At 40.8% G+C, this 27,267-nt stretch overlaps 1 protein-coding gene across 4 annotated transcripts in view; it reads left to right on the forward strand.

The window, feature by feature from the left end:
- wb (wing blister) overlaps window positions 1–27,267 on the forward strand; it is a 375,780-nt gene that overhangs the window by 45,983 nt on the left and 302,530 nt on the right. For all 4 annotated transcript variants that reach the window (XM_070092086.1, XM_070092087.1, XM_070092088.1 and 1 more), the window contains exons 2-3: window positions 14,027–14,142; window positions 24,347–24,541. In XM_070092086.1, the coding sequence (XP_069948187.1) occupies window positions 14,027–14,142; window positions 24,347–24,541 (311 nt within the window). The remainder of the gene's footprint in view (window positions 1–14,026; window positions 14,143–24,346; window positions 24,542–27,267) is intronic.

The raw sequence follows: 27,267 nt of genomic DNA on the forward strand, positions 1-27,267 counted from the left end.
CTTTCCCTTCATCAACTCTTATTTCCTTCAGTGTCAACATGAGGTCACCATGGAAATAAACAACAAGCGCATTGGCGTATCTTTTTCCATTGTGTCGGTTTTCTATATCAAGTGTCAGAGGTCCCCGACTCTTCAACGCTCTCCCTCCGTACATATGGGGAATTACCAGCAAACCTCTGACTGTCTTCAAGAGGGAACTGAATAAGTTCCTCAGATCAGTTCCTGACCAATCGGGCTGTGGTTTAAACTTTGGGCTGCGTGCGGCCAGTAATAATAGCCTGGTTGATCAGTCCTTGATCCATCGGGAGGCCTGATCTGGGACCGGGCCCCAGGGGTGTTGACCCCCGAAGTATCCTTCAGATATACAAAAGATAATCACTCAACCTATACTATTTTTTTTGTATGTTTCTGGAGTTAAGACAATATGTTGATAGTGAGTGGGACATAATGTATGTTCCCTTAAGAGGCTTAGAAATGCGATCACTAACAATGGTAACTGAACGGTGGATCGAGCCTTTACCATTCCTTACGTTGAAGTTACTGGTTTTACGTTTCATGAAATACAGTTTACTATCTCAACAAGTTCAGTTTGTGTTAAGAACTGAGAAAGAGTGAACTTGTAAGACAAGTGGTGTCCTTGTGGAGGATTCATTACCAGTAGTAATTAGTTGAGGTGCCCTAGGGGGGTGGTCGACCTCCAGTGCTACCCTGCAAGGTGTACCACTGGAGAGAGAGAGAGAGAGGGGGGGGGGAGAGAGGGAGTAAAGCTACCTGGAGGTAGTTCCGGGGGCGCAGCCTGGTCCTCGACCAGGCCTCACGGTGTATCAGGGCTTGATCAACTTGGCTGTTACTGCTGGCCGCACGTAGTCCAACGTACGAACCACAGCCCGGCTGATTGGGCACTATAGGTATCTGTCCAGTTCTTGAAGACAGCCAGGGGTCTATTAGTAATACTCCTTATGTATGATAGAGAGAGAGAGAGGCACCAGGGCCTCTTAGCTAAACTTCAAGCACTGGGAATTGCAGGCTCTACGCTATGTCTCCTCAGTGATTACCTTCATGGTAGATCTCTAAGTGTAGTTCTCAATGGAACGGAATCAGCAAGACATCCTATTGGGGCAAGTGTTCCACAAGGAAGCGTGCTGGGACCATTGTTATGGAATGTCTACTTCAACGACCTTCTTCATCTCATCCCAGAATCACATGCATATGCAGATGACTATACACTGACATTCACTTATCCAAGAGTAGAAATGCCAGCTGCTCTAAGCTACATCAATCACCAGCTAAGAGCTATATCAGCTTGGGGAAATAGATGGCAAGTAACATTTGCACCTGAGAAAACGCAAATGATGATCGTCTCTAGGCACCATGATGGTAATGCTGGTGCAGTAGTAAGGATGAATGGGAGGGTGTTGGCACCTGGAGAAGTTGATATCCTTGGGGTGAAATTTGACTCCAAACTAACCATGAAGAACCATGTTGTAAATCTAGCAAACAAGGCATCCAGGAAGCTTGCAGTACTTCGCCGTGTCTCGCATCTGCTTGACAGTAGGGGTTGCAAGATTCTGTACGAGGCACAAGTACGCTCACACCTTGAGTATGCTCCACTTTCTTGGTTTGCCTGCCCCCCCCCCTCTCATCTGCGACTGCTTGACAGAGTGGAGAACATTGCAAGACGTCTCATCTCTCGCCTGGACCCATCCTGGATAGATCTGTCATTTCAGCATAGCCTTCAACACAGGAGGGATGTGGGTGGCCTTACTGTTATGTACAAGGCCAATATTGTCAAAGTACCACACTTAGATCCACTTCGAGGACAGCGTGAAACAAGCTTTTATGCCACAAGACGGGCAGAAAGCAGCAACTTCACTCTGGCTGTACCCTTCTCCAGAACATCACTCCATCTGAGATCATATATACCCAGGATGACTCGAGTATGGAACACATTCGTACAGCATAATGATGTCAACGAGATAATGTCAGTTGATCAAATGAAAATGCTGGCCCACAGATGGCTCCAACTTCATCCTGTTCCCTGCTTGTATGTCTCATAACAATAAAAATGCTTTCAAATGAGCTGATGTAGGTAACAGCTCTTAGCTTGCCAATAAAGTTAGGAATCCTTAACCTGTAAATAGCTTGTCAATAAAGCTAGGGATCCTTAACCTTGTCAAATCCTTTGTAAAAAAAAAAAAAAAAAAAAAAGAGAGAGAAAGAAAGGAAGAAAAGGAGGGGGAAAATAATGGAGCCTCATCTAGTGGTACATGACAGTATTGTTATTCCTTCCTGACGCCACTAATTTTCGCAGTGGGTGGCGGGCGCGCGCACACAGCACGCCCGCCATACATCATTGTCAGACTCTTGAGGTTTACTGTGAGGACTTTGCTCATCTCTATGGAAGCTGGACTGGTCCCAGTGAAGCCTCAGGTGGTCACAAGTCTTGTGTAACTTGATACCCACCAGCTGCACTAAAGAGACACCCAACCCAGCAGCAGTTTGTGGAAGTAATTTTGATTTCCGGTCTGTTTTTCCTCTTGTTTTTAGCTTATAATATATATATATATATATATATATATATATATATATATATATATATATATATATATATATATATATATATATATATGTGTGTGTGCGCGCGCACGCAGAGGTTGAAAGGATTTGTAAAAGAAGGAAATTAATAGTGAACGTAGGAAAGAGCAAGGGGATGAGGATAAAAAATTTAGGTAATGAAATATTGAATATCAGATTGGAGGGAGGGAGTATGGAGGAAGTGAATGTATGCATATATTTGGGAGTGGATTTGTCAGCAGATGGGTCTGTGAAAGACGAGGTGAATCATCGAATTGATGAGAGGGGAAAAGGTGAGTGGAGCACCGAGGAGTCTGTGGAGACAAAGAACGTTATCCATGGAAGCAAGGAGGGAAATGTATGAGAATATAGTGGTACCAACACTCTTACATGGATGTGAAGCATGGGTGGTGAATGTTGCAATAAGGAGAAGGCTGGAGGCAGTGGAAATGTCATGTCTGAGGGCAATGTACAGTGTGAATATAATGCAGAGAATCCGTAGCTTGGAGATTAGAAGTAGGTGCAGAGTTTCTAAAAGCATTATCCAGAGGGCAGAGGAAGGGTTGTTGAGGTGGTTTGGACACTCAGAGAAGATGGAACAAAATAGAATGAATTGGAGAGCGTGTAAATCTGCAGGATGGATATGTGTGTGTGTATATATATATATATATATATATATATATATATATATATATATATATATATATATATATATATATATATATATATATATATATATATATATATATATATGCAATAAGATCACAGTAAACAGGTGATTTCAGAATATGCAAAACAACCACTCTGAAAGAATAGAGAAATTCCAAGCGCTTTCGTGACTACTCACATTATCACATTATTAGTTCCTTGATAATGTGAGTAGTCACGAAAGCGCTTGGAATTTCTCTGTTCTTTCAGAGTGGTTGTTTTGCATATATATATATATATATATATATATATATATATATATATATATATATATATATATATATATATATATATACAAACAATCGCAGATAGGCGATCTTAACTATGCAGGACAAGCCATGGGGTCGGAGGGAATCTTTAGTGCAAGTACTTTCACACTTCTCAGTGCGTCATCGGGAGCTGTGCAATGTTGCAAGGGAGGAACCAAAGCAGGGAGAGAGGTCTCAGAGTAGCGTAGGTGTCACCGGCCACGGTTACCCTTAGACTTAGACCCTTAGTTTATTTTTCTGTGGATTTTTCATAGCAAAATTATAACAATTCTTTTATATACATTGGTGGTGAGCGCTGTCAGTATCCGATATCTTCCAATATGTCAACAAGATGTTTAGGCAAGAAGTGATGTGAGGACTAGAGGCTCACCCTCTTGACACCACCCATGAACGTCAGGAAGGCTCACTCCTGACGACAACACCCATGAACGTCAGGAAGGCTCACTCCTGACGACACCACCCATGAACGTCAGGAAGGCTCACTCCTGACGACACCACCCATGAACGTCAGGAAGGCTCACTCCTGACGACACCCATGAACGTCAGGAAGGCTCACTCCTGACGACACCACCCATGAACACCAGGAAGGCTCACTCCTGACGACAGCACCCATGAACGTCAGGAAGGCTCACTCCTGACGACACCACCCATGAACGTCAGGAAGGCTCACTCCTGACGACAACACCCATGAACGTCAGGAAGGCTCACTCCTGACGACACCACCCATGAACGTCAGGAAGGCTCACTCCTGACGACACCACCCATGAACGTCAGGAAGGCTCACTCCTGACGACACCACCCATGAACGTCAGGAAGGCTCACTCCTGACGACACTACCCATGAACGTCAGGAAGGCTCACTCCTGACAACACCACCCATGAAGGCCAGAAAGACTCACTCATGACGGTAGATATCTCTTGGCTTAAGATATTCCTATAGAGGAATGCGATTCTGTCGTTTATATTTTCAGTTGATAATTTCGATGGCATCTTTTACGAAATCTAAAATTTTAACCGTATATCGGCACCGTGTTTCATTTTAACAAAAGCATGATCGTGGAGGATCCTGTACCTGTCTGTAAACTACAAGTACACTTGGGTAATTCCGGGAATCATTGTCCCTGCAGTTTCAGGCCAGGCGTGTATATTGTAAAGAAAATATTAATAATTATAAAATAATTATTAAAAAAAAAACACCGGAAAGTAAATATATATTTATGCTTCTTCTGAACTACAGGTTTGTAATGTTTACCTGTCAGTTTTAGTGTTCATGAAGCAGAAATGTAAAACATTTAAGAAGGTAAAATGTTTAACAAATGTTTAAACAGCAACAGCAGTAACAGCAACAGCCTCCCTCCTCCACACTCCATGTTGTGTTTGGGTTACCCGTGCACAATATTTTTCCTAATCTTTGCGTAAGAGCAGCTGAACCGAAGTTGTTGATATAACAAGTATGTTTTCCTAATTCATATTTTTTTTTTCACTCGTGAACGAGAGTAGCTGAAGTACAACGTTTGGAAAAAACGCTTTTTTTTCTATATTTTCAGTCAGTAATTTTAATGCCATTGCCCAAGCCAGCCTCGTCAATAACCGTGCTGAAACTGTATCAACAATAATGATAAATGTTTCTTCTGAGTAAATAAGGATACTCCCCCCCCCACACACACACACACGCACACACACACACACCTGATATCACTACGCAAACAATTTACACTTAATTCATTAGTTATTTCAGTTGAATGACATTTTAAGGTTAGACTTTGCCGCCGAAGAGGCTACTTAATTGTGCACCCCATGTCCATCCTATGGATGGTAGCACAAGAACATATGGATACACAAAAGGCCTAGGAAGTAGGCCCCTGAAGGGTTAAGAATACATTTGGATTTTTATCTACGACTGTCTTATCTGTTGCAAACAAATTTTGGATGTCTTTCCTAATAATAATTTCGTTAGCAAGAAACCTCCACTTACCACATAGGTTATTATACTGTCCATCTCAATATTTCTCAGTAAGTGCACAATGAAGCACAAAGTGTTCAAGAAAGTGACCATAAGGCTGACCACATACTTTGTATATAGTTCTAGTCTTGCTATTATGTTCTTGAATTTGTATTGATAAAGCCTCTGGATGGAGAAATATCTACAAATAGATAACCAGATGTTGCATATGTGTCTTATTCTTTATCTTGTCGGTATTGTATACCATTCATGTACCACTTTGCATTTAGTTTATCTGTGTGTATGCCAAACTGCGAGAAGTACTTGTAACCAAGACTAAGTTCGGCTACTAAAATAGTAGCCAGTTTGTTTACAGTTCGAGTTGAACCGAAGGCATACTTATCTTTATTCCTGTTGAATGTCATTAACAGCCATAAACATAATTCACTCTCAAATATTGTTTTGAACCTTCCTCAGTGTTCACCTTCAGCGTCAAAATATTTCCTCAAGGCTTGCCCTTCAAGGATAGAAGGAGGGGTACCTTGACGCGTGTGCTAGGCTCTTGATCCAAGGAATTATACCCGTCCCTCATCTTCCTTGCACCAAATCTGAGCATTTTTCATACCCTCATTCTTCATTGACGTCAACGAATTTCGTACCTCCCATGAATGCGATTAAAAGGTAATGGAGTTGAAATTTCTCCGACTTATTCAAGCATTACATTTTACTTTCCATTGTCTTTTAGTAATAGGAATTTTGCAGCATGACAAGAGCATTCTTTGTGTGTGTGTGTGTGTGTGTGTGTGTGTGTGTGTGTCTTGTAAGAGAGAGGTGGCGCGTGACAGAAAGATAATATCATATTGTTTAAACAGTGACCGAGCATATTAGTGTTATTAAATAAAGGAAGCATAAAGCTGTCAGTACGGGCGGGGGGAGCCTTGTTCAAGAGCACCCAGCTGCCTGTCATTCATCCTCACTACCATCACCACAACACATCATCATCCACTATTCATCCTCACTGCCACACAACCTACATTATTGGTCGCAAGCAGGAGAAAAGTGCTGTGCAAAATGTGTTAGATAATCCAGGGATGCTGAAATGCCTTGGACAAAATGGCAGTACATCAGGAAACCTCACGAGTTCCTGTAGTATTCCAGTGTTAAGTAAAGTTATCATTGTAATGCGGCGCTTCATGATAGTGCTGCACAGAATGCAGTCACGCATGATTCATGGAAAAGGAGGGGAAGGGGGTGATAAGTCCAATTCCTTGGATCTGCATGAGGATCAATGTAACGAGACAGGCTGTCCATAAAGATTAACATTTTAGCGCGTCAGTTTTTTCACTTGATACTCAACGTTAACCTTTTAGTGCTTCCAGTTTTTTATATCCTATTTCCTTTAACTTGATTTAGGTTACTAGGTTACGTAAATCCATAAATACGAATATATAACCACAAATGCATCTGCCAACGAGGTGGCCGAGGCAAAACTGGCAAAGTTCAAATATCACACTTGCAAGAATAGGCAGGTGTTGACGGGTTTGGCAAGTGTGGACAGGTGTCAGACTTACTTTACTAGCAGATTCTGGCACCTCGAGGGTTATACGTCCACAATTTAACGTTTCCTGTTTTTCCTGTGCCTCGTTGCCAAATGTGTCGTGGCTGCTTATTTTGAAGTTAAATGTTTTCATAGGCTTACATAACCGAGCCTAACCCATATTAACATTTTAAAGTAAAGAAATCTGAAAACACTAAGAAACTAACTTTTTCAGGATTTTTACCCAGCGTCTTGCTCTCTCGGGAGAAGAACGTTCATTTCCGGAGCTACTGAAGAGCTCACGTTCATCATTTTTGCACTTTCACCGAGGAGAACATTCATTTCCGGAGCTGCTTAACAGCTCACGTTCATCTCTACTATTTCCTACCCCCCCCCTTTCAACACACACTAATGGCAATAACCAGTCAGACCTCAATACTTCGACTCTCACCATCATGACAAAAAATTAACATAAACAGTTTGAAACTTAATTTTACACTCACAAATTACATATTAATAAATTTAACTTTCAACAACTTCACACTCATGAAATGTGTGTGTGTGTGTGTGTGTGTGTGTGTGTGTGTGTGTGTGTGTGTGTGTGTGTGTGTGTGTGTTTGTGTGTGTAGTGAGAGGAAGGTGGTGTGGGCAGCCAAGCGTGTGCCACAGCAAAAAAAAAAAAATCCTTCAGTCTTGCAGAAGGAAAGCAGGTGAGAGGGAGGGCGAGAGGGAAGTTAATTAATAACTCCTACACAAGAGGACGCAGCTCTTGTTCCCACCATATAACTATCACATAGACCCCTCAAGGAAGGTTCCTTGATGTTGGTGAGGGGCTCTTGATTTAGGGAATTGGATCTGTGCTTCAGTTCCCCGAATTAAGCCTGAATTCCTTCCACATCCCCCCCCAGGCGCTGTATAATCCTCCGGGTTTAGCGCTTCCCCTTTGGTTATAATAATAATAATAATATCACATATAGAATAGCTAATTGCTTACTAAAAAAAATGGTAGGTGTTAGGGTGGATCTGCTGTCACTGTTGTTAAGGTGGATCTGTTTCCACTGTTGTTAAGGTGGATCTGTTTCCACTGTTGTTAAGATAACTCTGCTTCTATTGTTAATATAGGTTTGCTGTCACTGTTACTAAGGTGGATCTTCTCCACTATTGTTAAGTTGGATCTGCTACCACTGTTGGTAAGATAGGTCTGCTGCCACTATTGCAGTGAGCCGCGCAATTGCTCATAAAAACAAGACTGGAACTGTATATTCTGCAGACACCTTACAAGCTTCCTAAACAATTCGTCAGCACTTCTTTTCCGTATTATAAAATATCTAGAGTTTCCTAAAACTGAATTACTTCCTTGAATGTTCAGGGTTACATTGATCAAGTCAAAACTTTAAGTGTTCAGAGTAAAACTAATCTCATGACCAGGGACGAACATATTATATAATATTATCACCGAGAAATAAATACACAGAGCAAGTTTATTGCACATCTCAAACCAACACCATGAGAAACTCACACTGAAACACCACGCTGAGAACACCTACGGTATTTCTAACAGCTGAACGTGATCTTGATCGAATCTTTGTAGCGATTTTCTGCAGCTGTTTAATTGGGGGTGTGCTGGGAGATGTTTTCCTGACTTGAAGCCGAGCCCGCAACGAGGCTTGTTTGTCTTACGACCTCTCTCAATACACAAACATGCCCTGACCGCCACAAAATTTGTATAATCTGCTTGAATAGTAAAAGGATTGCTGCATGAGGAATTAAACATTTCTGGGTTGCAATGAGAATTACATGGTTCACTGACGGCACAGTTGCGGTGCAAGACTTCAGGCAGTGCCACTGCAAAAAAAGGGAGTTAGATTCGGGTCAGTGCCGCTGCATAAATGAACAAGACTGGGTCATCTCTTCTACAGGAGTGAGCAAGATTAATGTTAGGGTTATTGCATGAATAAACAAGACTGGAGTCATCTTGGCTGTAAGAGTATCCACCATTTATGTTGGGTCTACTTCAGGAATGAGGAATGTTTGACTGAGTGATACTGAATGAAAATTAATCATTTTGATGAATGCCACTTCAGGAAAAGGAAAGTATTGGGATGGGAGGATTGAAGTTAGTCTGAGGATGGCAGTGACTGGCGTTCGGAACTCCAGTCCCCAGATTAAAATGCGGGAACAATAGAAGACAAGGAAAATAATGACAATATAGATTTTGCGAAAGCACTTTTAACGTGTGATCACAGTGTAATAGCTCATAGAATGTATGTTAAAGAAGTAACTGAAAAAGTGGAAAGATGGATCCTCATTTTTTTAAACAAATCGGACTCAGAAACACGAAGAGAAATACGAATGCATAGGATTCCTCATTGGGCATGCCATTTACATATACCAGGAACAGTATCGGTCCTATAGCTGATTCTTGTGGAACACCACTTGTCATGCTTCTCCATCCTAATACTTCCTCCCAGACCATCAGTCTTTCCTCTTCGTTAGGTTCTTTGAACTATTCTAATGCCTTTTTGATTATTCTCATTTGGTCTTCTAGGTTGTAGATCAAATGAAATTCATCCACCCCTCTTTGTCCTGCCTGATCAGTGTTATTCAGTGTCAGAACTCCAGCAGGTTCATGAGACAGGACTTACCGTCTCTAAATTCGTGCTGATTGTTGTTTATGCAACTTTCTCTCCATGGGATCCACAACTCTTGATTATTTTTCCATTGCTTTGTATGCGTGTCAGAATTGCCGAACTATAGTTCTGTCCTCTTGAATATTGGGTCTACATATGTTGTTTACCATCGTTCAGGCAATAGCCAAGTTTCCATTGACGTTGATTTTTGATGATAGTGGTTTAGACTTGCTTCTTCTCAGAGTCCTCGGTGACACATTGTGATGTTCCTTTGGTTGTGATGTGCTCAATTTTCAGTTTCTTCAGTTCTTCCATTATGTTGTTTAGTGGTACTCTCTTCCATTTTGCTTCCTGGTGTTCCTGATTCCAATGAGAACATTTTCATCCTATTCACTTCTTTTTAGACTTTCTTGTTTTTTTTTTTTTTTAGGAAATCTCTTCCTTTCTTCTTGATAGTCATATTACTTATTGTCTTCCTTCTGATTGTGTAGCAGTTACGGTTGTGATTTATTTTGTGATGCTGCATTATTCTCAAATTGAGGCTCAGCTTCTCTTCTGGTCTGTGTTAGGGGGAGATAGGAAAAGAGAAAGAAGGGGACAGGAAGGAAAAATTGGGAGGTGGAAAGAGGAAGAGGTAGGGAAGAATGGGAGGCGGAGAGAGGAAGAGGGAGGGAAGAATGGGAGGCGGAGAGAGGAAGAGGAAGGGAAGGAAGGGTGATGGAGAGAGGGAGGGGTCGAGTTAGTGATGTAGTAAGCCTAGTGAGGTGGGGATGAGGGAGATCCTGGCTTACTCACATATCCGGTGTCTCCTTTCTGGGTCGACTGATGCTGCTTTCTCTTCTAACTTCTTATATTGTTCTTATTCTGTTTTCTTACTTTCTCCTCCTTAATGTCTCCTCTTCCTGTTTTCCGCTGTTGTTGCATATATTGGTTCCCTACCTAATAACAGCCTGGTTGACCAGGCAAGCACCAGACGAGCCTGGCCCATGGCCGGGCTCCGAGGGTCATCACTCCGCTACTCAGTCCTAGATCAGTTCTCCAGATTGATGTACTGATCAGTCAGGCTGATAGGTGCTAGTAACGGAGGCACAGTAGCACGGTTCTTCAGGAACCGGCTTGAGAAATTTATCAAGTTCTATCTTGAAGACTGGGGGAGCTGAGGCTTACCCGAAGACAGTTTCTGGGCTCAACGCCCCCTGCCTATGGTCCGGGCGTAGACCGGGACTTCTGGTGGTTGGCTTGATCAACCAGACTGTTAGTGCTAGCCACACGCAGGGGGTAATTTTTTTTTTTTTTAGAAAGGGTTTGTAACTGAAAAAATACAATGAACCGTATGCTAACCTTAGATATTTTTTCTCCAGCACATGAAGTCGGGAAGGAGAATGAGTCTATTATTTTTTTCGTATGTAAGCGATAAACCCGTATGGGTTAAAGTCATGGATCTAGTTTTCTTTAAAGACAAAATGGTGACCGGAAAGAGATTCATTGGATGTTGCCAACATTGCAGTTCCTTGGTAGTGAGCCTCGGTGGTGATGCTTGATGGAGTGCTTACACAACATCCTCTGAGTGTCATTGTCTCTTATCTCTGAGGGTAGCCGCTCTGATCTTTTCAGAATGAACAAATGCAAGAGCTGCTGTTTGTTAGTCTCGTCCAGCTGGTCACTGGTCTCTATCTCTCGTCCCCAGAGTCTTCCCTTTGTTTTCCTGCCGTCAGTGCTCATGTGATGCCGGGTGTCTCACAGTGTGTTCCTTTAGTGGAATTATCTTGATGTGTGTTTGCGAAGCGATTAGCCTGGTATTGGGTGTTTTAGTAGCGTGTTGATTATGATAACTATTATGTTTATTAGCTCAAGGTTTTAACGCTTATCTTCAAGCTAGTACAAGGAGTACAAAGTAAGTAGTGCATATATAAAATATCTAGTTGAAGTCTGAAGATAACGCATGTGTATGTTTGTAGGAGCTGAAGATTTCCATCCCCCGTGGCTTGTCTTGCATTGTTAAGATCGCCTGTCTGCGATTGTATTGAATAAACACACACACACACACACACTCGAGACTCGAACCTACGAACCTTAGGACAAGGTACGTAGTGCTTTACCAATCTACCCACACTGGACAATACCTTGGCGTGCAGCTTGCGCTACACGTTTGATCCAAGTCGGCCAGCTTTTAGGGAGAAGGCTTTCAGCTTTTCATCTCATCCCCTGCATGCATCAGCCTTACTAGAGATTTTAACCATGCAAAGAATTCGCGAGAGCTGGCGAAATATACATAAATACTGATCTCTTCCTGAAGGAGACTCGAACCAACGAACCTTAGGACAAGGTACGTAGTGCTTTACCAATCTACCCACACTGGGCAGATGAGATGAAAAGCTGTAAGCCTTCTCCCTGAAAGCTGGCTGCCTTGGATCAAACGTGTAGCGCAAGCTACACGCCAAGGTATTGTCCAGTGTGGGTAGATTGGTAAAGCACTGCGTACCTTGTCCTAAGGTTCGTAGGTTCGTGTCTCCTTCAGCCAGAGATCAGTGTTTGTGTATATTTCGCCTGCTCTCGCGAATTCCATGTATGTGTGTGTGTGTGTGTGTATATATATATATATATATATATATATATATATATATATATATATATATATATATATATATATATATATATATATATATATATATATATATATAGTGCCGAATAGGCAGAACTTGCGATTTTGGCTTAAACAGCAACGCTCATCTTGCCATATAGGACAAGTGAAAATTTGTGTATGCAATAATTTCGCCAAAATCATTCTGAACCTAACGAAAAATATATATTTCACTGTGTTTGCTTAGTATTAAATTATTCTAAACAAATCTAAAATATATTTAGTTCTGTTAGGCTAAAATAAATTGTTCTTGTTATAATAAGGTTAGGTAAGTTTTCTAAGATTCTTTTGGAGCAAAATTAAAATTTTTTACATTAACATTAATGAAAAAAATATATCTTTAAACGTATAAGAGAAAATTTCAGAAAGGATTTAATTTTAAATGAGTTCTTGCTAATTGACCAGTTTTACATATTCGGCACGACAAATATATATATATATATATATATATATATATATATATATATATATATATATATATATATATATATATATATATATATATATATATATATATAATGTGCCGAATAGGCAGAATTTGCGATCTTGGCTTAAATAGCAACGCTCATCTTGCCATATAAGACAAGCGAAAATTTGTGTATGCAATAATTGCGCCAAAATCATTCTGAACCTAACGAAAAAATATATTTCACTGTGTTTGTTTAGTATTAAATTACTGTAAAAAATCTAAAATATATTTAGTTGGGTTAGGCTAAAATAAATTGTTCTTTTTATAATAAGGTTAGGTAAGTTTTCTAAGATTCTTTTGGTGAAAAATTAAAAATTTTTACATTAACATTAATGAAAAAAATATATCTTTAAACGTATAAGAGAAAATTTTAGAAAGGACTTAATTTTAAATGAGTTCTTGCTAATTGACCAGTTTTACATATTCGGCACGACATATATATATATATATATATATATATATATATATATATATATATATATATATATATATATATATATATATATATATATATATATTACGCATCGGCCTTTTCTATCAAGATAAGGTTTATTTAATCACTGCCTTGCCAGATGCGTGCCGACATCACAGTTCAGATAGCCTTGTGAGCTGCAACATCTCTACCACTCCTTCCTAGGTCAGACACTTTACTTCCTACTTCCAGGACTCAAGCTCAGCTAACTCGTTTCTCCTGAGCCGTTCATAAATGTTACCTTGCTCACAGTCCAACAGCACGTCAAATCATAAACACCACTTACCTCCATTTATTCCTATCTAAAATGCTCACCCAAGTCCGTTGGATGTCCAAGCTACTAGCACGGTCAGTGATCTTTGTCTTCCAGCTCTGTTAACTCCCCTGCTGTAAACGGGGCTGTCAGCACTGAACAATACTCTAAATTTGAGAGCATAAGCAATGTAAATAGCGTCACCATTTACATTATTTCTCTTCATTTTACGCGGAGAGTTTAAAGTATTTGAAGTGACGGTTGAGATTATTTAATGTTAAACGTTAATATATTTTAATTTAAATTTCGTAGTAAAAGTTCTTGACGGGAGTTGTTGTATAATTAAAGTTTTTTAACTATATGATAGCATTTTTTGTTTGGCTATTGTTTTTGACGAGTGTTGAGTTTCAAGGGAGACCAAAGCAAATGTTTTCATCCTCGAGAGGGGATTGTTTTTTTTATTGTAACTATCTTGGAGTGGGGATTACTTTTTCTAGCTGCAGTTATTAATGAATGTTTTGTGTTGTTTCAGGGGAGACCAACGGAGATTCAACCATCGCAGAGAAAGGATTGTTTCCTCATGTCATCAACTTAGCCACCCGCGCCCGCATCGCAGCTAATGCCACCTGCGGCGAGGACGGGCCAGAGGTCAGTGCCTCATGCTTGTACCCTTCTTTCAGCTAGGTTGTGACTGCATAAATAACAGGAAAAGGGGCAGAATGCAGATCTGAAGATCTTAGCGTTCTTGTTCTTTATAATAACAGTTGTTAAAAAAGTGTTGAAATGTTACAAAATCGCCTTATTCTCACTCGTATAACACGTATGGAGTTTAGCCGGTAACTACACGATCTTGCTCGCTATTATGAACTAGCAGCCATATCGTTCTTGGTTTACTCATGGTAGTGAAGGTGCATCGAGCTTGGATACTCACAGTGAAGAGAAATGGTATAACTGCCACTTCTCTCCGCCGTGAGTACTCACTTTTGAGTGAGTTCACTTGTTATCAGGAGGAAGCGATAAACCCGTAGCAGTGATACAGTGATTTGTATTTTTATTTTTATTTGATAAAAGTAATGGAAGTAGGGTGTGTCTACTTTTTCTTAAATCTTAATACTCTTTTTGCAGTACTATGCCATATATATCCATGCACTATTTTAAGCGTGTAGTATGACCGGCGGGAGAAAGAGAGAATAAATGAATTTTAGTAACTTGACACAAGCTTCAAAGTTACAGTAGTGTCTCTCTCAAAAAGAAACAGGTTTCTGTCTCTGATAATAAAACGAGAGTTGTGCGCTTAATAGCTTGCAGTTAGAGTTGTGACTGTACATGTGTCCATGTCACTGGCTGTGAATAAGCCTCATATGATTTGATTAATTTACTCAAAATGAATATGCTTCGGTGGACACAAACATGACCTGGTTGAGGGCCCTTGGTCAGTTACCCAGAAGAATCATAGCCCTGGAGACATATTAATCATTATATAAATGATCATAATTTTTAAAGGGATGGATGGGTAAGCCAGAGGAAGGCCTCGGTTAGATGACCAAAACTCCAAAGGCGGGTCATCATATGATTAAGACCCGTGTCAGGAAACACTTGTCCTGTTTCCTGACGATCCTTACCTAACCTAACAGCCTAGGATCCCAGGTAGGATGCAGCTAGGTGAGGCTGCCAAAGACCTCAGCTAGGCTGCCCAAAAGCATCTGAATCGAAGGTGATGAAAACATGTTCAACATTACATGAACTTTAAATTGTGCATTAGTTTTACAATGGTAGAAAACACATTTCGTGGGCGAGCATTAATAGTTGACAAATACATCTTGACGTTTTGGTTCTTAGTTTTGCGACTAAAAAATTGCAAAGTTGTCTTCTGTGAGACCGGAAGACGACTTTAAAATATATAGAGGCACTCCGATTTTGCGAGAGGTTTGGCATTTTGTGTGGTCAAGACTGTAAACTCGATCCTGCCTTGTGGTCGGAAACATAAAACCATAATGTCGCGGCCAAACTGAGTAATTCGCACTGCCTCGCTTGACTCGATTGTGGCTTGTTGAGTTCCCACCTGATCCACAGCTGGTGTAGGGTTCAGCCACAAATAGGCAAAGTTGTGACTTGGACTGGCCTCTAGGGGTGTTTCTATATGGCTCACTATCTCATCAAGTTGCTAGGCTGGAGCTTGGCATAAGCTGTAGGGTTGTTCATGTGTAGTTCACTATCTCGCCAGGGGGGGTAGGGTGTGATCTGTACTAGGCTATAATATTTTTTTCTATGGCTCTCTAACTCATCAGAAGGCATGGATGTGGCTCTTCTTAGTGGACTATAAAGAAACACTTTTAGCCTGTCTCGTCAGCATGGCATGAGCTAGGCTATATAACAATGTTTCTGTGTAGCTCACTGATTTTTTTTTTCACTCGTGAGGATTATTCTGAGAAGTATTATATCTTTGACTTATTATGTTCTGCCGATATTGTAAATATCTTTCCTGCAGTCACGAGAAAATATGACAACTCATGCAGTATAAACTACAGTTATATCCAGAATACACTGAGCTTTGAGAGTTTACCAGTTTCTCTCGAATGGTAGAAGTTTGCCAGGTTGATGTGGCTGAGTGAGCTACCATATTTGAGAATGTAAATATCCTTGGTGATGTTGGGTAAGTGGATTACAAATTATGTTGTAATCTCTGGTTTGGGCGGGCGTTTCCATTCACAATCTTGAGAGCTCTGACCCTCTCATGTTACAGTCGTAAGACAAGCCTCTTCCATTTATTCTATTTTTGTTTTGGAGTTTTATCAGCTGTATCACTAGGCTATTGTAGTTGACTGGCAACTACGATGCGGAGTGTCTCGTTTCGCGGCTTCTGTGTAATGGTTTGGTAAATAATGTTTAATTTAAATGAGGTAAAATAAAGTCCCTAGTAAGAGACTGCAGATTTAGTTTGATGCGGCTGTTACATTATCTTATTGTTTGCCTCGAGATATTTATTTGCTTAATAGCTGGTTTCAGCTGTCTCGTAAAATCACTCCTCGTGTTACTACGTTGCATACCAAGGGATAAATGTTATATTTGTTAATTATTCCCAGTCATCTCCGCGGCTCGGTCTCCTAAATTTGAAAGGAAATATTGTGGTATTTAAAAGTATTGAGAAACCCACGGTAAAACAATAATGTGTATTCTGAATGTAAGTATAAATTTTTAAGATTTTTCCTTCAGTCTTGCATGTTCATGAGAGAAAAGACCAACAGTGTTGTCAAGTGCAAACCATTCCTTTCTGGATGGTTGCTGTCTACCATCGTACTACCTATTGACACCGGCGGGGTACTTTCCAGTTTGATCTTTGTGCTTTGGTGCATGCTAAGTGCTCTTGTGCTTGCCGAGTTCTTGTCTTGATATTTACAGAATGTGTGTGCTTAGTGTGGGTGGCTGCGGTCCCCGGGAGGTTAGTTAACCCTGGTAGGTGAGGTAATGGGCGGCGGCCACCGTGTGTTTGTTCCCGAATAAACATTGTGTGGTGTAGCTGCCACCCCGCACACTCACTTCCTACTGAATACCCTGACCAAGACAGATGACTCTAGCCAAGAGAATAGATCCCGCATAAGTAATTGCGCTTCCAACTGCCAAGCAAAGTGTTCTCTCGGTAACTTTAGAATGGCATTGAACCCAAACTCTATTTATATAAGAAATTGCATAGTAATTAGAGAATCTAGGGTCACCATACGTCCGGTTTTGCCAAGACTTTATGGTATTGGTAGAAGTAAGCACTATTAATATGAGAGAGTGGGTGAGATGTTATCAACAAATTTTGTTGAAAATAAGGAAAAGTTTTGGAGTGAGATTAACAAGTTGAGAAAGCCTAGAGAACAAATGGATTTGTCAGTTAAAAATAGGAGAGGAGAGTTATTAAATGGAGAGTTAGAGGTATTGGGAAGATGGAGGGAATATTTTGAGGAATTGTTAAATGTTGATGAAGATAGGGAAGCTGTGATTTCGTGTATAGGACAAGGAGGAATAACATCTTGTAGGAGTGAAGAAGAGCCAGTTGTGAGTGTGGGGGAAGTTCGTGAGGCAGTAGGTAAAATGAAAGGGGGTAAGGCAGCCGGGATTGATGGGATAAAGATAGAAATGTTAAAAGCAGGTGGGGATATAGTTTTGGAGTGGTTGGTGCAATTATTTAATAAATGTATGGAAGAGGGTAAGGTACCTAGGGATTGGCAGAGAGCATACATAGTTCCTTTGTATAAAGGCAAAGGGGATAAAAGAGAGTGCAAAAATTATAGGGGGATAAGTCTGCTGAGTATACCTGGTAGAGTGTATGGTCGAGTTATTATTGAAAGAATTAAGAGTAAGACGGAGAATAGGATAGCAGATGAACAAGGAGGCTTTAGGAAAGGTAGGGGGTGTGTGGACCAGGTGTTTACAGTGAAACATATAAGTGAACAGTATTTAGATAAGGCTAAAGAGGTCTTTGTGGCATTTATGGATTTGGAAAAGGCGTATGACAGGGTGGATAGGGGGGCAATGTGGCAGATGTTGCAAGTGTATGGTGTAGGAGGTAGGTTACTGAAAGCAGTGAAGAGTTTTTACGAGGATAGTGAGGCTCAAGTTAGAGTATGTAGGAAAGAGGGAAATTTTTTCCCAGTAAAAGTAGGCCTTAGACAAGGATGTGTGATGTCACCGTGGTTGTTTAATATATTTATAGATGGGGTTGTAAGAGAAGTAAATGCGAGGGTCTTGGCAAGAGGCGTGGAGTTAAAAGATAATCACACACAAAGTGGGAGTTGTCACAGCTGCTCTTTGCTGATGACACTGTGCTCTTGGGAGATTCTGAAGAGAAGTTGCAGAGATTGGTGGATGAATTTGGTATGGTGTGCAAAAGAAGAAAATTAAAGGTGAATACAGGAAAGAGTAAGGTTATGAGGATAACAAAAAGATTAGGTGATGAAATATTGAATATCAGATTGGAGGGAGAGAGTATGGAGGAGGTGAATGTATTCAGATATTTGGGAGTGGACGTGTCAGCGGATGGGTCTATGAAAGATGAGGTGAATCATAGAATTGATGAGGGGAAAAGAGTGAGTGGTGCACTTAGGAGTCTGTGGAGACAAAGAACTTTGTCCTTGGAGGCAAAGAGGGGAATGTATGAGAGTATAGTTTTACCAACGCTCTTATATGGGTGTGAGGCATGGGTGATGAATGTTGCAGCGAGGAGAAGGCTGGAGGCAGTGGAGATGTCATGTCTGAGGGCAATGTGTGGTGTGAATATAATGCAGAGAATTCGTAGTTTGGAAGTTAGGAGGAGGTGCGGGATTACCAAAACTGTTGTCCAGAGGGCTGAGGAAGGGTTGTTGAGGTGGTTCGGACATGTAGAGAGAATGGAGCGAAACAGAATGACTTCAAGAGTGTATCAGTCTGTAGTGGAAGGAAGGCGGGGTAGGGGTCGGCCTAGGAAAGATTGGAGAGAGGGGGTAAAGGAGGTTTTGTGTGCGAGGGGCTTGGACTTCCAGCAGGCATGCGTGAGCGTGTTTGATAGGAGTGAATGGAGACAAATGGTTTTTAATACTTGACGTGCTGTTGGAGTGTGAGCAAAGTAACATTTATGAAGGGGTTCAGGGAAACCGGCAGGCCGGACTTGAGTCCTGGAGATGGGAAGTACAGTGCCTGCACTCTGAAGGAGGGGTGTTAATGTTGCAGTTTAAAAACTGTAGTGTAAAGCACCCTTCTGGCAAGACAGTGATGGAGTGAATGATGGTGAAAGTTTTTCTTTTTCGGGCCACCCTGCCTTGGTGGGAATCGGCCAGTGTGATAATATAAATAATAAAATAATATTTATTTACATGATTATTCAGTTACTTAGACAGTCCATCACTTCCCGCGTCAGGCTCTTATGGAAATTATGCTACTTTGTGATAACGGGTATGTTGTGGCATTCTTTCTTTGTCTTTTATTCTTTGTACACAGTTAACATCAACGTAACATTATTCAAGGAAACATTTACACAATACTAACTATACCAGGTGTCTTAGGTAATAGTACGAATATGAACATGTGCATATCTCAGGTTAAATTTGCGTCAGGTTGGGTACATTTTCTCACCATTTATAATGCTGCAGTTGACATTTCCTGACCGTTCTACGTCTGGTGTCATTTCGACCCTTAAGTGGAGCGGTGAATAACTAATACGTATAGCTAAAAATAGAAAAAAATATTGTGAAAGCCAGGTAAAAGTTATTTTCTTTCTAACTGTCCGCTGTCTCAAATACCTTACTAAAGAAAGTAAGTAAATTTTTTGACAAAAATGGTATTATGTTAATCTGTTGTGACTATCCAAATTATGTTGTCAGCCTGGCTTCTAATTACGTCTGCTATTATTGATTCTCATAATTTTTCTAATATTGAAGTCAGGATGATTGGGCGTTAATTCGATGGTAAGGACTTGCTTCCCATTTTGCAAATAAAAATCACATTAACCATCTACATATCACGTACGATACCCATTTGTAGTAATATATTGGAAAGACTAGTTAGTAGCTCAAGTTCCAGTTTTTATTATTTAAGAACACCTGAAAACTGTTCGTCGGAACCAGGGGATTTATTTTGCTTGAATCTATCTGTATGTTTAATATGCACCAGGTCTTAATCAGATGATGACCCGCCATTGGAGCTTTTGGGGATATGACCGAGGCCTTCCGCTGGCTTACCGGTCGACCCCTTTAATTTTTTTTTTTAGTTATTATATATCTCCAGTGATTCATTAAAGCTGTGAGTACTATTGCTTCTTTAGAATTATAATGAAAACAAGCCTGGCCCATGGCCGGGCTCCGGGAGTAGAAAAACTCTCAAAACTCATCGAAGGTAAAGTAACAATATGACCTTACACTTGAAATCAGAATTAAATTAAATCTTGCTGCAATAAAAATTAACAGGCAAGGGATTGTGAAAATATCCCCGACCGTCACTATTTAAACTATCAGTTCTGTTAGAATACCACGAACGTTTAAGGCATTAATGTTTACCGTAGTCTGTGATTGAATATCGACGGGTGAATAACATGCGACGATAGGTGATTTCTTCGTATTCCCAAAGCACAGTATGACCCTTATGAATTTAGTGCTCTTGAAAATATAATGCAATCGTTGCCGATGAATTTATTCATTCCTGTTAAACAATGTTCATTTAAAAAAAAAGTGTTTTAATAATAGCTGTTTTCCGTTCTCTTTGTAATGACTGTATTGCCAGTTTTATTGAGACATGGTAACTTAATTATCAGTATTAAAGTATTGAGCCATAAATAACAAAAAAGGTACAATACCGTGACTGGAACGATACACAAATGACCCGCACATAGAAGAGAAGAGCTTACGACGACGTTTCGGTCCGACTTGGACCATTTACAATCACTAAAATGGTCCAAGTCGGACCGAAACGTCGTAGTAAGCTCCTCTCATCTATGTGCGGGTCATTTGTGTATTGAGCCTTAACAATGGCCCGACCAGGCAAGCACCAGACAAGCCTGGCCCAGGGCCTGGCTGCGGAAATAGGCGGGAAACTCGAAACCCATCAAAAGTAAAGGAATGCGGAGTCTGGCAGGATTCATGTCTGCCTGCAGATAGTTCCGGGTATCATCGCTCCCGCACCTCGGTCTCGGACCATTTTTTTTTTTTGCTATTAATGTAGCCATTATTCATATTAGGATGATCGTAATTTTATTGAATAAAGAGAGGTATATTAGAAGAAACTGAAAAAAAATTAACTTCTATAGGCTTGGCCTAAATCATAACGGAATGAAAAAGGAACTGGTATAAGGAAGCGCACAGAAAGTAAGTAGTCTACCACGAGACCATGATAAACTGAATTACATAAGTTTATCAGGTAGAATATGGCACAAGCAGACATGCACAAATAAATACACTGGTAACAGATAATCCTTTTAATACCATGTTTAACTCAAGGCTGGGTTTTATCAAATACTTGATAAACATCAGCCTTGAACAAAACGTTGAATTAAAAAGGATTATCTGCTACCATTGTTTTTATTTCCATGTCAGTTTGATATATCCTTTATTTCTTTTTACTTCATGGAGCGTTAAAACCGTGTGGGTAATTGAGCACAAATAGTATTGGAGACTCTGCTATCAACATTGATTCTGAGACTCAGTAATAACCCACATGGAGATGAGAGGTGCAACCTCCCCTATAAATTCATTTTCTCCTTTCACTTGTGTATCTGCTGAAGAAGATACCAGAAGGGAGTCGAAATATACAGATAAGTGAATCTCCTGAATTTGTCTCCATGTGGGTTATTATTGAGCATAGACAAGTGTTCATTACCCTTTAGTTATTCGTTGATTCTGTTGATCTCGACCAGATATTCACCAACAGACAAGTTTGCGTATCTACATAAGATTGGGCATCTACAAGTTTAGATATACACAAGCTTGAATATCTACTATATAAACTTTAATCCATAAATTTGGCACAAAGCTACAAAATATTCAGCGGCGGCATGAACCAGCATCTCGGTGCCGGGGTTCTCGCTTAGAGGAGATTAATTATTTTACGGTATTGGACGTGATTAGATAATTTATGGCGGGTGAATTCTTTAGGGAGTTGTTTCATGCATCAGCTGCTTCATCTTCGCCTGGCTAACTCCACCCATGACTCCCCAAGCCCTGGTACCTCCCATGAACCCCCCACCACTGACTCCCCGACTCCTGACTCCTCGTCCAGGAGGGCAAGGGTAAGGAGCGAAGGAGGGGAAATGAAGAATGGAGAAAGGTGGGAAGAATGAGAAGGTATGAAAGAAAGGAAAGTGGAAAGGCGAGAATAGGTGGAGAAAGGAAAGGAAGGGAGGAAGAGAAGATAGGAGAAGGAAAGTATAAAGGAAGAAGGGGAGAGTATTTAGAATACGTCTCTCGAAGAAGTGAATACGTAAATACTGCAGAGGGGAATAAGAGGGAAAAGGTGTACGAGCAATATTCATGGTTGCTGGTGTTGTACACTGATCTAGACTCGAGCAAGGAGAGCAGACCAGCAGTGGTCTAGACCCTAGCAAGAGGCAGACCAGCACCCGTGGTTCAAACTCCGCAGCTGGCTCTGTTTATTGTCAGTGTCCAAATTAGGACGCAAAAGTTGGGACAGTAGGCAGAAGAGTTAATCTTTCAGGACGTGGTGCCTTTGTTAGGCGTGGTGTCGAGATAGCAGTTGCGGCGTGTGAGGGCGTGGTGATTTGTAAGGCGTGGCTACCTGTAGGACGTGGGAAGTGGTTGAGGGAGTGGAAAGTGATGGAAAGCGTGGGATGGCTTCATAGTTCTTGCCTTGCCCTAACCTGGACAACTTGCATCATTTTTGTTGCTGTGGCCTTATAGCTCGAGGGGCCAAGCGGTCCCACCTGTCTTAAGATCGTGGCCAGGTGGTACACAGGCGGTATCAGGAGTACTAAAGATTTTGATCAGTTACCACAGTTGGGTCGTCCTGATAGCTGGCTTAGCTGGTTCTCGGTTCACTCTGTACCCAGATTCCCAGTTTACTCTGTCAGCCTGGCATAATATGCTGCTGCCTTCCCTGTTTGCCAAAAGATCCAGGAGTGGTTAGCTCATCTCCACGTGCTGCGCAAGGATGTGGTGGTCTGTTTTTGCCTGAGCCATGTTGGTATCCCGGGAAGTGAACAGGCGGATGCTGAGCCCATGGCTGTAACGAAACCATTCTTTAGCAGACTTTGCATTACAGTGACTGAATGGTCCATTTAGTATACACATATGTCGTCGGGAAGGGCGGGCCCACTGGGCCCTACAAACAAGCAGTAAGTTGTACAAGATTCAGCAGAAATCGTCACTGTCTATCGAGGATCAGGCACTCACATTTCACCAATAGCCACCTGTTTGCAAGTGATCCTGCTCCCCTTTGACTGTGGAACACACTCTAACAGCGCACCCTCTGCTTAAGCTTTCCTCCTTCATGGTTTTTACAATTATCGAGGTGCCTGTAGAGACTTCGGGGAACTTTTAGGAGTCTTTTAACATTAAATGCTATTTTTGACTGATACTTGTTATTTCGACTTTGTATGATATTATTTGTGTTATGCATTTTATTCATGTTCACCGTTTTTGTCATTTTTTCTGTCTTTATTGTGTGTGTTGTATGAAATTTTTATTCCAAGTTCGCTGAGTGACCTACATGGTCAAAGTGCTCTGTTAATATTGTCGGGGTTAGGTTTAAGAAAGTGATGGTAGCAAGAATACAACCGGATGGACTTATATGCATGTATCGTAATGTCAAGATGGAGCCAGCTGATCAACGTCTGCCTATGCCTAGGTCTGGATGTAACTGACTGGGCTTCCGCCCTACCCATGCACAGTTCAAAGGAAGCCACGTGACTAAGGCTTGGCAAGAGACCCTGCCTTTATATATATATATATATATATATATATATATATATATATATATATATATATATATATATATATATATATATATATATATATAATCGAGACTCTTAATGAAACCAGTAGAAATAACAAACACATTGGCAGTGAAAATTGGATGACTGGATAATGGTCCAAGACGGACCGAAACGTCGTACAAGTTTTCAGTTATATTTTTGTGGCTTAGCTGTGAATTGCATCACTCACTGTATTGTTTTGTTCTTTCAAGAATAAAAAAAAATTCCAGAGTATATTACGTAATTACCTGTAAATATTTAAAAAAGTACTAAGCTTAATCAACAGAAATGTAATATGTATAAGCTATTGAGATTATTAGAGTATTTACCACATTTGAATTATTAGTATAGTTTTGGATACGTGTGGTAAACATTGGACTAGATTAATGTGAGGATGTGTCTGCCCATCCACAGGTGTACTGCAAGCTGACAGATCACTCTGGGAACCGTGCACCTCAGTGTGGTGTGTGTGACGCACGCTCTCCAGACCCCACCAGGCAACACCCCATCACCAACGCCATAGATGGTACACACTCGTGGTGGCAGTCCCCCACCCTCGCCGCCGGCAGGAAGTACCAGTGGGTCACCATCACACTTGACCTCGAGCAGGTAGGTCCCGGGGGATGCCAGAGCAAGATTGAATTCTTTCTAATAGTGCATCAGCAGTGTGCTGCTGCCGTGTTCTTATTTGAGAGCTGTGGCAGTGACAAAGGTTCTCTGGGTGCTGTGGTTACTCTTTTGTAGTACTGTGAAGGTCGCTGTTTAAAGGGAAAGCTTAGGAAGATGTGACTAAAGGCAGGAAGGCTAGGACTGTTCACTCCATATTCTTATACCCAAGAAGTGTCATGCAAGGGGAAGGGAAAGACTAGTATCGCAAAAATTTTCCTTGGTTTCAAGCCATGTTAATAAATTTTTCGTTCTGGATAAGTTGGTGTGGTGTTCAGCGTCTGAAAGTTGCGTCGAGTGTTGATAACAATAGTTACTGTTGATCCTTCTGCCCTGGCCGCTTTCACTTGCTTTTGTCCGGACGTGTGAAGAATATTTTGGCTTACTTCTTTTTTGCCATTTTTCTCTTGCTTAATCTCTGTACCTGTGTCTAGTTTCTGTGGTCTTCCATGTTTATAGTTAATTAGAAATGGCTGGATTCGTTATGTTTTTAGCTTCTCATTTCAACTCTGTGAATTCAATTTTCTCTATAATATGTTGTGTATTTTTATATTCATAATTTTATTTTAAAATTTTATTTTCATTTTTCATTACATTGTTTGTACGTACCAGTTTAATCCATTTTGTTACTGATATTTTGACACTGGCACGCTTCTGGGAAGACAGTGATTGAATGAATGATGGTGAAGGTGTTTCTTCTTTTACGAGTGATTACCTCGGTGTGAGACGGCCGGTGGTGGTAAATATAAATTTATTTAATAGTCGACCCCACGAACTTGGCGAGTACACACACACACACACACACACACACACACACACACACACACACACACACACACACACACACACACACACACACACACACACACACACACACACACGTAACTAACGGGTGATTACCTCGGTGTGAGACGACCGGTGGTGTTAAATATAAATTTATTTAATACTCGGTCAGTGAAGAGGCGGGGCCAGGAGCTGAGTCTCGACCCCTGCACCCACAATTAGGTGAGTACACACACGCACGTACATAAAGATATGAATGTGTTCACACAGTGTATTATAGCCCTCAACAATATCCTTTTCACTTAAATTTTTGAAAACCTAGTTCTGATAGATGTGAAATGATCAAACTCTGCGGAGTGAAGAACCCAGCTTCACCTAGGTGGGTGTGAGGTGACTGTCCACTCACTCCATAACGAAGCTTTCAAAAATATTCTTGACTGCATAAAAATCACCAGACTTCTTACCATGAAAGAGCTTGGTGACTCCATACCATGAAGGAGCTCGGTAACTCCTTACCATGAAGGAGCTCGATGACTCCTTACTATGAAGGAGCTTGGTGACTCCTTACCATGAAGGAATTCGGTAACTCCTTACCATGAAGGAGCTCAGCGTCTCCGTAACATGAGGGAGCTGAGTGACTCCTTAGCGTGAAGGTCATTATTCTTAATTAACATTGTATTTAAATGAAATTTACTAAACACTCATCACAGACATTAAATGTCCAGAAGGGAATACAATTCCAGTAGTTAATAATCATGCAATGATTATTAACTACTGGATCATTTCTGATAAGTACTCTAGAAAACTGCAGGACCACATGGATATGTTGATGTCGTGGTCAGAGAAGTGGCAGATGTAGGTCAATGCAAACTAGTGTAAGGTTCAAATCCTAGGAAAAGAAAATTATTATATTCTATAATCCAAATCATGTAGATTTTATTCAAACTGCGAAAAAAGGTTTGAGTTCTAGTTAGCTGGGATATAAAGGCAAGACAGCAGTGCAAAAGTAGTGGCAATTATACACAACCCTCACATAGGAAAGAGAAACTTAAAACGACGTTTCTGTCTGACTTGGATCATTGACATTCGTACTTTATTTGTTTATTGTTCCAGTCACAGTATTGTATTTTTGTTCTTTAGTGGCAGTTCATTGTTACTGGACATATATGCCCTAGAAAATATACAGAGGAGAAGTTGATCCCATGTATCAGGAACCTTTCCCTCGAAGATAGGCTAACGGCACTGAACTTGCACTCTCTGGAGAGATGTGGAATTAGGGGGAATATAATTACTGTTCAAATGGAAATTAGGAATAAATAAAAGTGGTGCAAATTACGTGCTGTAAATATCTAACCAAGATGTGGCTTGCAGCAGTGGATTCAGGCTGACCAAATTTAGATTTAGAAAGAGTAGAGGAAAGTACTTGTTTGGCGGTAGAATTGTAGATGTCGACCTAATGTAGCGTCATTAGGTCGACAACTTCGGATAACTTTAGATATAGGTTGGACAAGTATACGAGTGGGTGTGGATAGGAGTTGGATCTGCCTAGCATGGGCCAGTAGGCCTACTGCAGGGATCTTGTATGTTTATAAGCTCACGTTTACTCGCCATAAGCTAAATATGAGGCGCACTATAAACTACCAACTTTAACAACGCAGTGAAATTCAGTTGTGATTTCATTTCTTTTTTAATAACTTTCATTTTATTTTAATTTAAACGCCATTGTCGTGACGAGCACGTGAGAGCTTTTTTGTTGGGGTGGAATGGGGGAGGGGAGGGGGGGATAGGTTGGTGAAGGTGGCACAGGTGTTGGTAATGAGTACATGAAGGCTTTGTGTTCGGGTGAGGTTGGTGTAAATGGTACAGGTATTGATAATGGATATTTG

Source organism: Cherax quadricarinatus, chromosome 38, assembly GCF_038502225.1.
Source record: "Cherax quadricarinatus isolate ZL_2023a chromosome 38, ASM3850222v1, whole genome shotgun sequence".
Lineage (NCBI taxonomy): Eukaryota > Metazoa > Arthropoda > Malacostraca > Decapoda > Parastacidae > Cherax > Cherax quadricarinatus.